This window comes from Tachysurus fulvidraco, chromosome 9 (genome assembly GCF_022655615.1).
Source record: "Tachysurus fulvidraco isolate hzauxx_2018 chromosome 9, HZAU_PFXX_2.0, whole genome shotgun sequence".
NCBI classification, from domain to species: domain Eukaryota; kingdom Metazoa; phylum Chordata; class Actinopteri; order Siluriformes; family Bagridae; genus Tachysurus; species Tachysurus fulvidraco.
In genome coordinates this window covers 19,467,531-19,484,173 of record NC_062526.1, presented here as the reverse complement: position 1 = coordinate 19,484,173, position 16,643 = coordinate 19,467,531, and the positions used below count along the sequence as shown (strand labels likewise).

General features: G+C 41.3%; 2 protein-coding genes across 2 annotated transcripts in view; one reads left to right on the top strand and one right to left on the bottom strand.

Annotated features, from left to right (window-relative positions):
- The window catches only part of LOC113637369 (serine protease FAM111A-like), a 200,972-nt gene that overhangs the window by 34,706 nt on the left and 149,623 nt on the right, over positions 1–16,643 (top strand). The gene's annotated exons all lie outside the window — the stretch shown is intronic.
- Positions 879–15,606, bottom strand: lifra (LIF receptor subunit alpha a). The gene is made up of 18 exons (XM_047818495.1): positions 15,134–15,606; positions 13,581–13,664; positions 11,707–11,840; positions 11,407–11,560; positions 9,950–10,222; positions 9,524–9,653; positions 9,258–9,388; positions 9,031–9,173; positions 8,584–8,737; positions 8,363–8,427; positions 7,983–8,202; positions 7,611–7,799; positions 7,374–7,475; positions 6,912–7,061; positions 6,600–6,737; positions 6,411–6,504; positions 5,634–5,700; positions 879–4,525 (listed from the first exon to the last, which is right to left on the bottom strand). The coding sequence occupies exons 1-18, from the start codon at positions 15,147–15,149 to the stop codon at positions 4,016–4,018; spliced, it is 2,754 nt and encodes a 917-aa protein (XP_047674451.1). The 5' UTR covers positions 15,150–15,606; the 3' UTR covers positions 879–4,015.

The following is a 16,643-nucleotide window of genomic DNA, read 5'->3' as shown; positions in this document are numbered from 1 at the left end:
AACCGTGCTGGGGGATGGTTTTTATAGTCGTTAGAAGTGAACTGATCCTCCAACTTTTTGGCGTAGCTCTTCTTAGCTGCACTAATCTCCTTATTCAGAGTTTTCCTGGACTGACTGTACAAGACCCTGTCTCCATTTCTGTAGGCATCCTCTTTGGCCTGATTAAGTTGTCTGAGTTTTTCTGTAAACCATGGCTTATCAGTGTTGAATGTTAGATGACATTGGTAAGGATGCATGTGTTCTCACAGAAACTGATATACGGAAAAAACACCAATCAGTGAGGTCAAAACAAGCTTGTAAAACCTGCTCTGTATCGTTGGTCCATCTCTTTACAGTCTTTAATACAGGTTTAACATCTAAGTGTTTGCATGTAGGTTGGTATAAGCTGAACCAGGCAGTGATCAGAGACCCAAAGCTGCCCCGTTGGGCTGAGCGATATGCACTCTTTTTTGTGGTGAAACAATGATACAGTATATTTCTGTCTCCGGTGGGACATGTTACGTACTCTGTCCCCAAGAATTATTATAACACAGTCAGTATGGTGTTGTTCTGTATCTGTAAACTAATCAGTGAGTTTTTGTAAAGCCAGGCTCACATGCGCTTGCTATGGAATGTAAACCACTCACAAGTATGAACGAGTGAAATGAGCCAGATGGATAACACGTCGTTCTAAGCATCACAAGCGCACCAGCTCTCTTCCCCCATCTGTGTGTGCTGAAGTGTTTGATCAGCATAGCACTGATCGTAGCATATAAGAAATGTTATTAAAAGTTGTTCATTGTGATAATTCACACTTTCTTATATGACATTTATATCTATTTTATTTTCAACCAAAAATCCATGAGTGTTCTTTACTTCAAATACACAATAAACACACATACAATTGAACTCTTTATTATCGACTGTACATACTGTAAGGTATTGTTTCAGAGTATATAGAGCTCACACACAGACACACGACAGTGTTAGTGTTGTATTAGATCTGTTAGATTTAATATAATCGCTGATATTATTAGCGTCATTACACAATGAAGCCCACACAGCTCCCTACATCCTACTCCCTATGTAGTGCACTAAAGTTCCAACTGTATCCTGCAAGGCATTCTGCCCCTATGTAGTGAACTAGATTTCCAGTAGATTGCTGCCTGTAATTAGATCTGCCCAAAATTAGATTGCTGGAAGACAGGAAGCTGCTCTCATGCTGCCTTGGGAACCTCCACCCAAGAACACTAGCTATGGTAACAGTGACATATGTGTTGTGACTTTCCTGGCCAATATATGAAATTAACACACATTAAACAAATCATATTTACATTTTTTGTCAGCTTAAACTTGAAAATAAAAAATAATAATGAAGTGTAACACCCAGCCTGTAAATGAGCGAATGTATCACAACAGCTTCCACAATTCAGTTACTCCTGTGCTCTAGTCCACTTCTTCCAAACGACCCAAATGCACAGTGAACCAAAACACCTCTGAAGTGCACTCAGATCCATCAGCACAGTTCTCTCAGCTGCTGTATACAGATGGAGGAAATGCAAACAAACATCATCTACTTTAACTTTACAGTTTGAAAGTCTGTCAGCTGAAACACAGCAGTGCATCCTGGGAAATTAAACATGCTTTTGAAGTCCACAGTGATGTCCACTCCATTGTTATCTAATGCTCATTTCCCATATTTCAATAAAGTGAAAAAGTCTTTACAAGCAAGGGCACTCAATCAAGCAGAAGTGAATAATGGAAAGTGTTAAAAAGGGACTGGAGCATAGTGTCAAATTATATACATTTCAGAGAAAAAAAAACTTCATTAAAATTCAAATTAAGTAAAAAAAAAAAACAATAGGCAGTAATTTAAACATTGAACGAGCTTCACATCAACATCTGTAAAAACTGACACATTAAACTGCACAAAATGAATCAAGTCCAGATGCTGCTTCATTAATTATTTCAAAAGATTAGCGACCTTAATAAATCCATGGCCCTTGTCAAATCTCACAGTAGTATTTAAAGCTTCAGGAACTACATTCTCTCTCTCACGCACAAACACACACAGTGTGAGCTGATAAATTCGAACGCAATAACAGCGACAATTACAGTCATATGACGATGCTTTATGACAGTAAGATGATGCTATAGCTACATGTTTTTGTTTTTTTTAGCTCAGACTCAAATTAGTTCAAACAAATGACTTGGAGAGGATGTGGTTAACATGTTAGCTAGCTAATGTAACCACTGATCCAGTTCCTCTTCAGCCCTTTCTGAAATTAAATCTAATAAAAGTAATGAATAAGTCCCATAACGCCTGCCATCAAGCTGCCTTCTGAATGAGACAAACTTCATCTCTGCTATAAAATGCTAGACACCTCCTGTTCAGGAGACACACACCAGGTACAGTGTGAGAGATTATCCGTTGTCGAGTTGTGGACAGAGACGCTCAGACTGGCACTGGTAAATGAGATGAAGGGTTTGTGCTTATAGGGTTTCTCAGCTGCTCAGAGGTGAGCCCTAACCCTGCTAATACAGCATGCACACACACACACACACACACACACACACACGCACTTAATATCATGACCTTCAGCACAAAGAAAATCAATCAGATAAGAAGTGACTCATTCATTTCCACTGCAACTATGAGCCTAACATCACTAAGCAGCTAATGTTGCTAATAAGGTCATCATTAAACTCTGTAATTATTATTCATATTCTTTAGTATTAATATGCATTATTTAAAAAAAAAAAAACACTTCAACAATCTGGCTTTTGGAAGTGAACCTAAAAGAATGTGGTCTACAGGAGAGGACTGGGGTGAGGCTTTGGGCTAAAGACAAGGGGCAAGTCTAGAAGGTGCATCCTATAGGACAGGCTGTAGAAGGTGTATGCTTGGAGATGAGGTATAGGGATAGGGTTAAAGTTAGGGTGTCAATCTATAGAGGCAAAATCTGAGGTGGTGGTGAAAGAGTTATGATGGAGGGTATAGTGAGGTTCTGGCAAAGAATTCGGGGTGACTTCTGAGAATTAGCGACATTAGCCTGGTAACTCCAGCGCTAAATAAACAGCACGTCTCAGTTTATCACATCCAGTTAGATGAGAACGTCAGATTTTGCTAAGCTAAAACATCTGCAATACTTAGGATTATTTTAACTTCTTTAAGACCTTAAAGCACTTCAGGAAGAGAGAAACGTATGAAGTGTAAACAAACATTGCCTGGTTCTGTTTTCGTGTAACGGCAGAGCGAAAGCTAATAAGCTGTGAATACTTTAAGGCAATAAAGTCAAAGCACTTAGTAAAAATATAAAAAAAATGCATCGTAGTGTTACACAGACAATCAATCAAGTGTCCTGTGAACTGATTTCTCTGAAGCTGCACCACCAGGTTACTGTTCATTTTCCAAATAATGCCATCAAATCAGTGAGCTTATACTGGAGCTAATGTGACCTGTCCATTAAACATTGAAGGACTTCATAAAGTCTGATGGGTCCAACTGTTAAACAACAGAACTGACAGCAGGTGGTTCAGCACATCGCCTTCTACAGGACGAAGAGTTCCAACTAGATAAACAATTCAGCCTGATGCTAAACTGGTGGCCATGAGCTGATAATGTTGGCCAGCTGAGTGACAGGAACATTGCAAATATTTCTGCAGAACTGCTTCTGTATAGCTAAAATTTTTTATCACTAGCTTCTGCAGTCCAGAAGTTTGTTCATTCCAACAAACTGAAACTAAACAATTAAAGTCACAAGTAATCTTCAGAAATCTCTTCATCATTGGGGAAATGGCAGCTTTACACTGCATTCTGTATAAGGCAGACTTTGTCTCTCTGTGCTCCCTATTTCAGCAGCTTCCGCTGAACAAGAACACTAAATGTCAGTAATGTTTTACGTCAGTAATGCTAAATGTCAGTAATGCTAAACATTATTGATAGAAACAACACAAATTTAAAAGGATGAGAGAATTCTGTCCATACATCCATAATGAGAAGCAGTGATGTCTGACTGGTAAAGCTAAATGCTAATCAGAATTTTCCGGAGAGAAGGTTTTGGAACCAGCTTCCCGAAGACTCTGGATGATCCTCTGAAGATTCCGGGATGAGGAACTGTGATGAGGTCACCGAGGTCGGGCTTCCCAGCGAGAAGTTTTCATTTTCTGGCGAATCGGGCCTCCATGAGCACTGCGGCTTGTAGCCCACACTGGGACTCTCCTCCTGGGGCTCCACCTCCTGGGGATCCTCAGACTGATTCTGGGGGCGGTAGGCGGGGCTTTGGATTCCAGTGTATGTCACCTGTGTCTGCGCTGAATCTGTGGAGCTGGAGGAACAATCAGAGGTGTCGCTGACCAGCTGGTTGTAGTAGCGCAGCAGGGCAGGTTCGTCCGAGTCGGTGTCCATTTCAACGTTCTGGTTATCATTCTCGTCATCACCACGTCCTTCTTCTTGTCCACCTGGAGCCGTGAAAAGCCCCTCCTTGTCTGGACTCTCCACAATGTGCACCAGACTGTGTGGGGGGGGCTTCAGGTCCAGAGGACCCTGTTCACACAAACACACAAAATACTCACTGATCAATCCCACCCTAAAACCAGTTAAAAACAAACAAATCAGAGACGGAGTTACACACTCGTGATTTTACAGTTTGATTGATTGGTAAAAGTTCAAATTAACAAAATGCAGGAATGGTCTTTAACAATTAGCATACAATGTGCTAAACCTTTAGCTTATGAAAGCTTTTTTTCTGTGTAAATATGCAAAACAGTAAAATCTATACAATAAAAAGTATCAAACCGGTTTATCTTTCAGTTTGAAAAATACCTACAATTTGTTAAAATCACTGTTAACACTATAAGCTTTAATAAGCAGCTAATCAAAAAAGTTAAAATCCAGAAAGTCAAACAATCTTATTGTGGAACCTTTTTAAAAGTAGAGGGTCATGTAGCTTGTAGTAGATCCCACAGGAACATTATTCAATCGTAATCCACAAAGTCTGACAAAAATTTGCCTGAATAGAGGATTCTGTGCTGTTCAATGTTCATTCATTCATTCATTCATCTTCTACCGCTTATCTGAACATCTCGGGTCACGGGGAGCCTGTGCCTATCTCAGGCGTCATCGGGCATCGAGGCAGGATACACCTTGGACGGAGTGCCAACCCATCACAGGGCACACGCACTCTCATTCACTCACACTCTCATTCACTCACACACTCTCATTCACTCACCCACTACAGACAATTTTTCCAGAGATGCCAATCAACCTACCATACATGTCTTTGGACCGGGGGAGGAAACGGGAGTACCCGGAGGAAACCCCCGAGGCACAGGGAGAACATGCAAACTCCAAACACACAAGGCGGAGGTGGGAATCGAACCCCCGACCCTGAAGGTGTGAGGCGAACGTGCTAACCACTAAGCCACCGTGCCTCCCTGTTCGATGTTCTACAGTCAAATTTTAATGATATCAGCAATTTAGAAAGACATGCGGGGAAATGCTGATTTTGCTGATTTGACTGGTTTTCACTCTCACACTGGGTATATAATTAACTCTAAATCCCAGTTAACCAGTAAGACTTCAGGAAAACCAGACAGGAGGTGACAGGTGTGTGTAAGGGTGTGTGTGTGTGTGTGTGTGTGTGTGTGTATACCGGTGGAGCTGACCAGTCTCCAGTGAGTTTGGGGCCAGGAATCTCAGGATAGAATGCGTTCTTCACCCTGAACATTGACAAATCAGCATATCAACTGTATTAACACAACCACATCCCAACAGGAAATGATATAACAAACACATCATCATCATCCATCCATCATCAATGAACATGAAACTCAGTGAGAAGACAGTGAGTGTGTGTGTGTGAATGTGTATGTGTGTAAAAGCTCAGTAACTGTGTGTAGGAAAAACTGTAGAATGTGAGAACATGTTGGTATTCAATCTTTGCTAATTTGATATACATATAACCGGCGATATCTGACCGTTACCATGGAAACAGATTCTAGGCTCTGTCTGCATTAACATTCACTTTAGCAAAATTCTTTACAGCAAACAGGTTCTCTGGAAAGAATGTCACAGTTTCACAGTCGAGTTCGGTGTTAAAACTCAAGGACTCATGAATTTACGTCAGTTACCAGCAGCACAACTGATCTGGTTATTTAAAAGGGCAGATCTTTGTAAGATTGTAACATTAATTTTAGTAGTGAACAGGAGTGTGAATTTATACAAAACACATACTACCCTGATTTTAGTGCCACACTGTGAAACTGTATTCTGCATCATATTTTGTTGTTTTTGTTCTTTACCCCACTTAACTACACCTTGTTTGTGTGCACAGAATCCACAGAAAGCTCAGGGCGGTCAATTTGGACACTGAAATACACATGTCCCGGAGAACAGTTACAGAAGGTTGTAAATGTGAGAAGACGGTTACCATTCTCTCTTCTTGTAGCAGAAAACGGTGATGATGATGAGGCAGAAGGACATGGCTCCCAACGCCACCAGGATCTCCACCAACATCAGATTAGCTACAAACACACACACACCCCATAAACATCACACACACTGTCCATTTAGAAATCATATATCACCAATTGTTTAAGGCAGCGGTAAGTGATCTTACTGTCAGACTCGGTTTTGATGGCGACGGTGGACTCCATTCCCTCGCCAGCTGAAGTGTACGACCTCACCATGAACTTGTAAGAGCCCAGTGGCAGATTCTTTACTGTGTAAGAGCTCAATGCAGGATTGCTCAGATTGGCTATACACACACAGACACACACACTCACCTTTATTAGCCTTTTAATAAACAGCTATTAATCTAGAAAAAATCACTTCACGTTTAGCAATATGTAAAGCTGAAGAAGAGAAAAGGCAATGACTCGTAAATGAGAAACGTGTGTGTGGGGGTGGGTGGGGTGGGGGGTGGTCTCACCTATGAGGCTGAGGTTGGAGGCATCTGCCAGGTAAACAGTGTGTCCAAGTATAAAGCCTTTTTGGTCACACACAGGAACAGGAGTCCAGGAAAGAACAATGTCTGAGCCTGACTGAAGAGCAGACAGCAATCCCACAGACACAGAAGAAACTGGAGAGACACACACACAGCTGGTATGATGGTATTTACATATGGTGAACTGTGTGTGTGCCTGAGAGCTGTGTTAACAACTATGTTACAAACTTTAAAGTTGCATTTAAATTACAGAGGTCCAACTTTAAGTGCAAATAAAAATTGATGTTCTTTTCGGGTCTAATTTTTTAAAATTTTTTGATGTTCTTTTCGGGTTTTTTTTTAAAACCACAATTTCTACATGTTACAATACTATTATTGCTGCTTTAAGGAATGCAACACCTTCATCACTGCCCCCTAAACTAGAGGGTGCCTATGTAGGGCCCTTACCCTGTTCCTGTCCATATCCATAATGCCTCTGTAACAGGACAGAAGCTTCAGGAAGCAAACTGAAAATGGAGATGGTGTACTGCACTCCAGGGTCCAAAGATCCTACACACACACACACACACACACACACACACACACACACACACACACACACACACACACCTCAGTTAACCTAATACCCATCAGATTAGTTATATTTGGAAACTTTTCCCTGAAGTGCCTGAGACTCCCCCTTACCTGATTGGATGATGATGCTGGTGTTGGAGGGGGAAACTCTCTCCCATTGGACAGAGCAGGCAGTGGAGGCGGGGCAGCAGGTGGGCAGCCACTCCACCACGTAGCCTTGTGTGGAGTTATGATTGTGGTTCCAGGAAACGGTTAAACCTCCTCCATTAGCCACCAGCTCAGATACAGAAAACTCAGAGTCTACCAGATGTTATGACACAACATACACACACACAGACAGATTTACATGCTGCTAACATGACCATTTATTGGCAGATGAATTGGATGAGTGTTATTATTCTTACTACTATTAGATCAATTTATTAGAATTCTATATTGTGCCTGAAGGTAATGTGCACTTTGATTAAATAAACACCTCCACACCTGCAGTGTATTTTGGGACGATGACTGTGCTGATCTGAGAAAGTCCAACCGGGTTTCGTGCTGCCACGGCAACCATGATGTCAGTGCTGTTGCTAAGACTGATGGGAGCTCTGGACACACTCGGAGGGAGAGATATAGTTGTCCAGCCGTCTTCCTCTCCTTCCCTCCGAGATATTTCATATGCTGTCAGAGCACCATGACTGTCCCTTGGTGAGAGAGACTGAGAGAGAGAGAGAGAGAGAGAGAGAGAGAGAGAGAGAGAGAGAGAGAGAGAGAGAGAAAGGGAGAGAAAGAGTGGGAGGGAGGAGGAAATTATTCATCACACACAATATTTATATTAGTGTGTGTGTGTGTGTGTGTGTGTGTGTGAGAGCATATACCTTCCACAGGACTTGTCCAGTAACTTCGCTGGTTCTCCACACCCACATGTCTGGAGCTTTAGGTCCTTAAATACACACACAAATTGCATATTATTAAAAGTCCAAATACTACTACACCATGTACAATCCTAATACCATGGAAGCAATAATGTATACAGATCACAGAGACAGTTGGTGGAGCGTAATCCCAAATAATTAAGAATAATGATAAAGTAACTCACGGTCCATGTGCGTATGTAGGCTGTAGGGGGCACTCCAGTCTCCCCAGCGCCAGAAATTCTGCAGAGATGCACAGCGGATAGAGAACGAGTACTCAGTGTCCGGCCTCAGCCTGTCCAACACTACGGAGGAGAGTCCCACTCCAGTGTAGTTATGCTGTAATCACACACACGCACACAGACAAACACGCATAATTTATTTACATGCAAAACTATTTGTGAGGTGGTACAATTTTGGTTACACACTACAAAGAAGTTCTTGATGAATTAGTTAACTTTAGGTTAGTTAATGCTGGGTTAGAAGACATGGGTTACTTAACTTTGGGATAGAGAATGCTGTGTTTGTCAAGGCTGCATAAGGTGGGTTAGTTAACCTTAGGTCACTTAATGTTGTGCCAGTTAATGCTGTTATAGTTAACATTAGGTGACTGTGATTAAATGGTGACTCACAGTTTGGGCTTGTCCTCCACTGTCCAGCTGCACCTCACACAGCATGGAAAGTCTTTTATAGTCCTCCACTGTCCAGCTCCACCCAACACGAGCCTTCCATGCCTTAGCCTCTGATTTTACATTCACTGGAGCCAGCAGACGAACTGCAGAAAATCAGACACTGAGATCAGACACCCTGCAGGGAAACAGACTGTTTTTATAGGCTAGAAAATGTATATGATAGTTACCGCGCTGCTTGAGGTGGGCGGTATCAGAAAGCTGGACCGTTCCCAGAGGATTCTTGGCCACCAGAGTCCAGCTGCTCTCCCAGTGGTCAGAACGACACTGTTTTCTGTCCTTTCTGTCTTCAGTACAAGTCCTAACACACACACGTGTTTATTGGACAGTACGATTACAATATGATGTCTATAGAAACATAGATTTAGTGTAGTGTGTGTGTGTGTGTGTGTGTGTGTGTGTGTAATTTCCCCCTGCCAACTGTGTGTGTGTGTACCTGTTGTTCAGTGTGTATTTGGTGAGTAAATCACGTTTCTGTAAGCCTGTGTCTCGTCCTTTGCTCCAGCGACACTCAGCTGATTGCAGATCCCGTGTCTCACACTGCAGGCCTTCATCACCTGGGGGGTCTGCATGCACGGACGCACGCACACACAAACACACACACACACACACACACACACACACAAACACACAGTTAATTAGACAGACAGTTAGTAAAACAGGTGGTCAGTAAGATTGACTGCCAGTGAGAAAAATGGTCAGTGACACTCACAATCGGTGAGGAAGCAACAGACAGCGAGTGAGACAGACAGCGAGTGAGACAGACAGTGAGTGAGACAGACAGCGAGTGAGACAGACAGCGAGTGAGACAGACAGCGAGTGAGACAGACAGCGAGTGAGACAGGTGGACAGTGAGACTCACAGCCGATGAAGAGCACAGTGCCGGTGAGGATGGCTTTGTCAGAGAGACAGACGACGTTGGTGCCAGTGTAGGAGGACTTGTGCAGGTCAGTGATGATGGCACTGTAGCTTCTGCGGCTCAGTCGGATCACCTCTAAGTTTTGCTTCCCGTATCCCAAACTGCTAAAGGCCACGCCCTCCGGAATGATGCAGCACACTGTCACATTCCTGCCAACCTCCAAAACCCGGTCCTGAGGGTACATCTGAGCCTGAGGCTGGTCCGGCACGTCCATACCTGAACATCAGAACCACATTAATAAATACTATAATGAAGTAATTACCAAAGAGTTTTAATTACTAAACTGTTGCCTTCAGAGAGCGAGAGCGAGAGAGAGAGAGAATGAGACTTTAGTAAAGAACTGATTCTCTGTATGGCTGAAATTAAATCATGGCAGTTTCATAATCTTCTCTTTGTACAGAAAAAAGTCAGAGGTCTTAATTCTCAGCTCGTCAACAGCTCTGTAACTCTATCGTATACACCGAGAGATGGAGGTCGAATGGAGGACTTTATTAATCCCCATGGGTAAAAATGTTGTCACAAGAGCAACAGAGAGACTAAGACCTGGCTTTAAATGTAGACAATAAACTAACAATAAAGACAAATAAATGAGAATAAAATAAAATAAATAAAAAAAATACACATAAAATTCTCCAGGATTTTACAGGTTTCTGTCTGGACTGACTGCAGGAAATATCTGACAGATCTATGGGTTTAAAACTGGAGATCAGAGTCACAGCTGGCAGCAGATCAGCTGCAGTTTTGGCGTTTCACAGGCAAACTGAACAGGGATCTAGTTCTACATGATGTAGTTCTACATGTTCGTAATCTCTGTGTCTGAAACTCTGTCTGATTCATCTGTTTTCTCTCCCACTGATTACTGTAACTCTCCTCTTGCTGCAGTAAATAAATCCACACTAAATACATTCCAATATATATCTAATATCTAAGCAGCTACAATCCTGACTAGTGGCAGAACAAGTCGTCGCATCAGACAAACACACTGGAAATTTTATCATAAAACACACTTCTTTTAGGTTATTTACTGCCGAGTTCTTTTTAATGGAGTTATGTGTTAATTTTTTATGATTTCTATTCCTACAGTTGGTTTTTTTTAGGTTAAGTGCACCGAGAAGCCACTTTTAAAAGCACTATATAAAAAAGCTATTATAATTATTATTGTAACCTTAGAAGCTAGTTTAGCTAGTAATGAATGAGTGGTGGTCGTCATGATTACAAGGATATTATGACAAAAATAAAAGAGAATAAGACTTGTGTGCCTAATGTGAGTCTAACCTGAGCCAGCTTACTTGCATATCATTTTAATGACTGTGATTAATAACAAAACGTATATAGTATACAATGTATAATAATGATTGTTATTAGAAACAGCATTAGCAGTAATGATGAAGTCTGATCACCAGGGATGGTCAGCAGGGGGCTCCACTGGCTCACTGTGTCCATGCGTCGTGCTCTGATACGTACAGAGCGGGAGGTGCACTCCAGAGGCACAGCCGAGCGCCAAGACCAATCATGGCTCTGCTTCTTAGAGTCTTCTTCCAAATAAATACTCTCCTGTTAACACACACACACACAGTTTACCACCAAGACAGCTAGGGTTTTTCCACCAATCAGAGTCTGTAATCAAATGACTGCTCTCTGATTAGACAGGATTAACGATGAATGATCAAGAATGATTAAAAATGATCAAAAGATCTTACGTTGAGGACGAGCTCCATGAGCTCATTGTGATAAATCTCCACGTCAAAGTACGAGGCGTCGCTCTGCCATGACAGAGTGAGTGTCTGAGACTCCAGGTCCTTCTGTACAGACACCATCTGGGGAACAGAAAGTTCTGAACACACACACACACACACACACACACACACACACACACACACGGGATTCAGAGAGAGATTTGACTGATCTGAACCACATTTTCTTCATATACCTCCTCCTTAGAGACACTAGTTAGTGAGTGTGATGATGGTGACTGTACATTAAACAGGAGGTTTAGAATCAGCACCTTTATTCTTTATTCTCCCTCTTCACCCCCAATATTTTGCTCTCTGTACAACAGGTTTTTCCATTAAAATTTGTCAAATACACTGGAGGACATGGAGGCCAAAGTGAGTCAAACACGGACCAAAGCATACAGAAGGTTCTGTGGTGTCTGTAGCCTCATGGTCTTGGATGGCACATGACGTCAAAGGTTCTGGCATGAAAGATGCTCTTTTGCTCTCAAGTTAACTTCTGATGTTTCTCCAAGTCTCAGATAAACATTGTGATATCATCAGAGTAAAACATGCTCAAATCACCTTTCAGCAGTCTGACTCACACAAAGGTTTTTTAAATGTTCTTGACCTGAGATTAACATAAACGTTAAAGAAAAGTGATTCTCATGACACTGCATCGGTCAGAACATTCCCCAGGATTTATGCTGACGGGTGTTTGTCATTTATTCACAGCTCCGGTGTGTGTGTGTTGTAATAAATTCACATGTTTTGTTTATCTGTAGCTGAGACAGAAACCTTCTCTTTTTATATTACTTCATCAGTTAGTATTTAATGAGCTGATAGAGAGTGAAGTCATGAGAAGCCAGTGTGAGTAAAAAGTGATCTAGAGCAGTGGTCCCCAAACTCCCGGTCCGTGGACCAAATGGTACCGGGCCGCCCAAGGAACATTAAATTTTTCCATTATATTTACTGTGGTGTATTTCTCTCGGGTTTGTGTGACTTTCCATGGACGAGAGGTTAACCGGGAGCTGAGAGACGTCACCTAAAGCCGCACCAATACCGCGCATGCGCAAAATATCATGATATCGGGCCGGGTTTAGGTGACGTCAAGCGGCAGTGGTGTTGTAGCTTTGGTGGAGAGAGAAGGTCTGTATCGCTCTTCTCTCTGTTCACCGGTACTTTCTCATGCAGAGTGTTCTGGATTAAAGTCATGGCGGAATACCCTGAGATTGCCACCACAGCACTTAAATCCCTATTGCCATTTCCGACATGCTATCTGTGTGAAGCGGGGTTTTCTGCAGTGACAGCAACCAAAACAAAACAACGGAATAAACATTACACTGGATATAAGCAACATACTTCGGGTGTCATTGTCTCCTATTATCCCAGATGCAACCATCTCGTTGCAAAGAAACAAGCTCAGAGTTCTCATTGATTTAGCTTTGTAGTGAGTTAAAAAGGCATGTTTACATACAATTAAATTAAAATTATTCATTTTAATTTAATTGTATAGCCGCCACCCCCCACCCCCAGCAAGCCGTGGTAAAATGATCAAACATTGACCAGTCCGCGGCGAAAAAAAGTTGGGGACCACTGCTCTAGATCACGAGAAATTTGGCGGGTCAAGTCCATCCACTTTGGACACCCACACTCAGCACACAAACACAGACAGACTCAACACACATGCAGAAAAAGACAGAGAAAGAAAGTAAGAGAGGGAGAAATGGTGAAAAGTGGGGGAGAGAGAGAGAGAGAGAGAGAGAGAGAGAGAGAGAGAGAGAGAGAGAGAGAGAGAGAGAGAGACAGACAGACAGACAGAGATTGAGGGGGGGGCAAACAGAAAGACAGACAGGACTCACCAGAGTGGACAAGGCTGGGTGTGAGACAGGAGCTCATCAGCAGGAGCAGTAGTGTGTGCATCCTCATCATCTTCATGAATAACACTACACACACACACACACACACACACACACACACACACACACACACACACACACAGCGTTTAGGTTGCTAGAAGTTGCCAAGTCTGTTTGTTATGATGGACAGGAGCATTGTTCTGTTTCAGGGTAAAAACATGTCACTGCAGGACTTCACATTCTTACAGTCCCACAATACACAACTGTTACAGACATGTTCAAACACACACACTTTCTCTTTCACTCTGACACACCACTGAGAGAACTTGAGTGTGTGTGTGCTCAGCTGAGAAAGAAAGAGATGTCATTGTTCTCATTTCTGGCAAAAGAGAATGAAATAAACCCCAATGCAAAATTATATTTATTCCAGTGTGCAGTCCAACACACACACACACACACACACACACACACAAACACACACAGAGACACAGACCGACCTCTCTCCTGTCTTCTACTGTGATGTCATCATACCACCATTTATTATTCGTTTATTATTAGTGTTAGATTAAATTGAGTCCCTGTGTATGAGAGCAGTAATATAAACTGTCACTCATGCTACAGTGGAGAGCAGTGTAAGAGTCAACAGGGCACATGTCACCATCATTGTATTAGCTCTACCCTTCCATACTGCAGAACTGAGTGTCAAAATATTGTAATGAAGAATAACATTCCATATAATCCACTGCACTAATTACATTACATTAATAAGCCTTAATGTTCACAGCTCAATAGTCGACTGCACCAATATTCATAACAACATTAATACCACCACAGTGACAGCACCAATAATGAGCGTGATGATAACAGCAGTAACACTGTAGTGTGAGTAAACTCTAAATATGGAGCTGAATCTAATAGAAATGCCAAAGAGCGAAAGACCAAGTGTAATGTCACATCATCACCTTCCTCATGAGCTACTTCACTCCCTCTTCCTGCAGGGATAAGGCAGAACCTTCACCATAACCATACACACTTCCACATAATACTAACATATAAACCGGACATGTGGATCAGACTGTGTTCATATCACAATATCTCTTTTTCACTGATTTACTGCTACAGCCCTCAGATTAAATACCCAAATACCACAGCATGAGCTTTATGTCTTTAAACAAACCAACAGAACTTTTCAAACATCTAATATTCAGCACACACTATTTTTTTAAAACAATAATATTAGACGGATTATTAATATATATATATTTTTTAAATATATGTGATGTGGTTAGAATTTAATTTTACTAATCCTGTTGTTAAATAAAAACATAAGTAAACAAACAAAGAGATAAACAAATACATAAATAGTTATACATTGTTTTTAGTTAGTTAGTTATATTTAACATGATGAGAGTTTTAATGAAAGATAATTAAAGGCTGAGTCTGGGCCTGAAGTAAGTTGCTTGTTGTCGCAGTAATGACTCAGTGAGTCAGTTAGCACTCTGCTATCCGTTAGCCTTTAAACATGGACGTCCCGCGTTAGCTTCTTCATCTCTCACCTTTACACGCTTCCATTCTTCTCAAATCCCTGTTATTTAATAATCCACTGAGACTTGGTCAGTCAGGACACACAGCAGGAACTGAACAGCTACATTATAAGAGTTTATAGTGCTTGATTCAGCGCTTTAGTAGAGACACGGGTTAACGCCATAATCCAAACATCCCAGCAGTATCCTCACTGTGGTTCCAGCTGGAGGTGGACCCCAAAAAAGAGTCGATATTCTAAGTCGATTCACTGAACACTGGAAAGGAAGAATTGATCCTTAGTCGATTCCACAGATGTTTTGCTCAAGTCAGATTAAACAATATCAAAGATATAATAAAATATAAGATAATTTAGGTTTGCTCTGTAAATCTAAAACCCTGTACACCTAAAGGTTTCCTTATTTCTCCTGTTTTTAAGTTTAGAATTGGAAATCAAGAAAGTGATTGAGCTGACTTCAGCAATTCTCGGTTCCTGGACTCGGATTCGGAGTCGACTCCTAAACTCCAAATGAACAGGCTCTGAACCGTGAAAACCGGGAAAACAGGGAGGAGCGGGAGGGAGGGAGTATTTCCGTTACTGCGGTGGCGGTGGGCGGGGCTTTACAATAACAACCCACAATAACATCTCTGATTTTATTTATTTACCTTTAGGTGAAAGACACCATTCACACCACTTACATTAGAGAGCGAGCGAGCGAGCGAGAGAGAGAGAGCGAGAGAGAGAGAGAGAGAGAGAGAGAGAGAGAGAAATGACTTTTTGGGACAAACCATTATGTTTCTTGGAAAGAGTATTTCTAATTTTTGACCATGTCTATAATGTTTTATTTTTAGAGGTTAAACCCATGCGTGCACGTTGAATATGGACAAAAAATGTCCCACATTAAATTGACAATAAATCAACCACAGTTCTAATGAAAACTACTAATTACAAAATATATATTTTTTACTTATTTATTACTAATTTAATTACTGAAAAATGACTTAAATTATTTCTTTTTAATATTAAAAAGTGAACTAGATTTTTTAGAAGTCTTGGATAGGTCCAAGATTATTAACAACATTTCCTTTTTGTTGTTAGTAAATTGGCTTCATTGTTAGTGTTTGTACAGCATCAGATTTATTTTCTCCCTCATTTACTTTTCACGGCCCCATTGACTGCCATTATAACCACACTTTCATTGCCTGGCCAAGACGAAAAAAAAACATGAATTCTTTTTTCAGTTGGGAATAGGTAAAATTTTTTTTTTTTTTTTCTGTTGACCAAAAGGTGGCATCATTACCCCATTACACAGGCACGTGCAAAAATAAGAAGCTTATTATTGCACGTGCCTGTGTAATGGGGTAATGATGCACATCAGTTTGTACAGGAAAGATACTGATACTAAATGACCCAAAAATCCTGGCCTGGCCAAGACGAGAAAAAAAAAACATGAATTCTTTCTTCATTTGGGAAGAGGTAAAATTTTTATTTTTTACTGTTGACCAAAAGGTGGCATTATTACCCCATTACAAATCAGCATACTA

Coding starts and splice junctions, on each gene's coding strand:
- lifra (XM_047818495.1), bottom strand. Junction 9,654..9,949: donor CACTGTGCTCTTCATCGGCT/GTGAGTCTCACT, acceptor CCGTGCATGCAG/ACCCCCCAGGTGATGAAGGC. Junction 9,389..9,523: donor AAATACACACTGAACAACAG/GTACACACACAC, acceptor TGTGTGTGTTAG/GACTTGTACTGAAGACAGAA.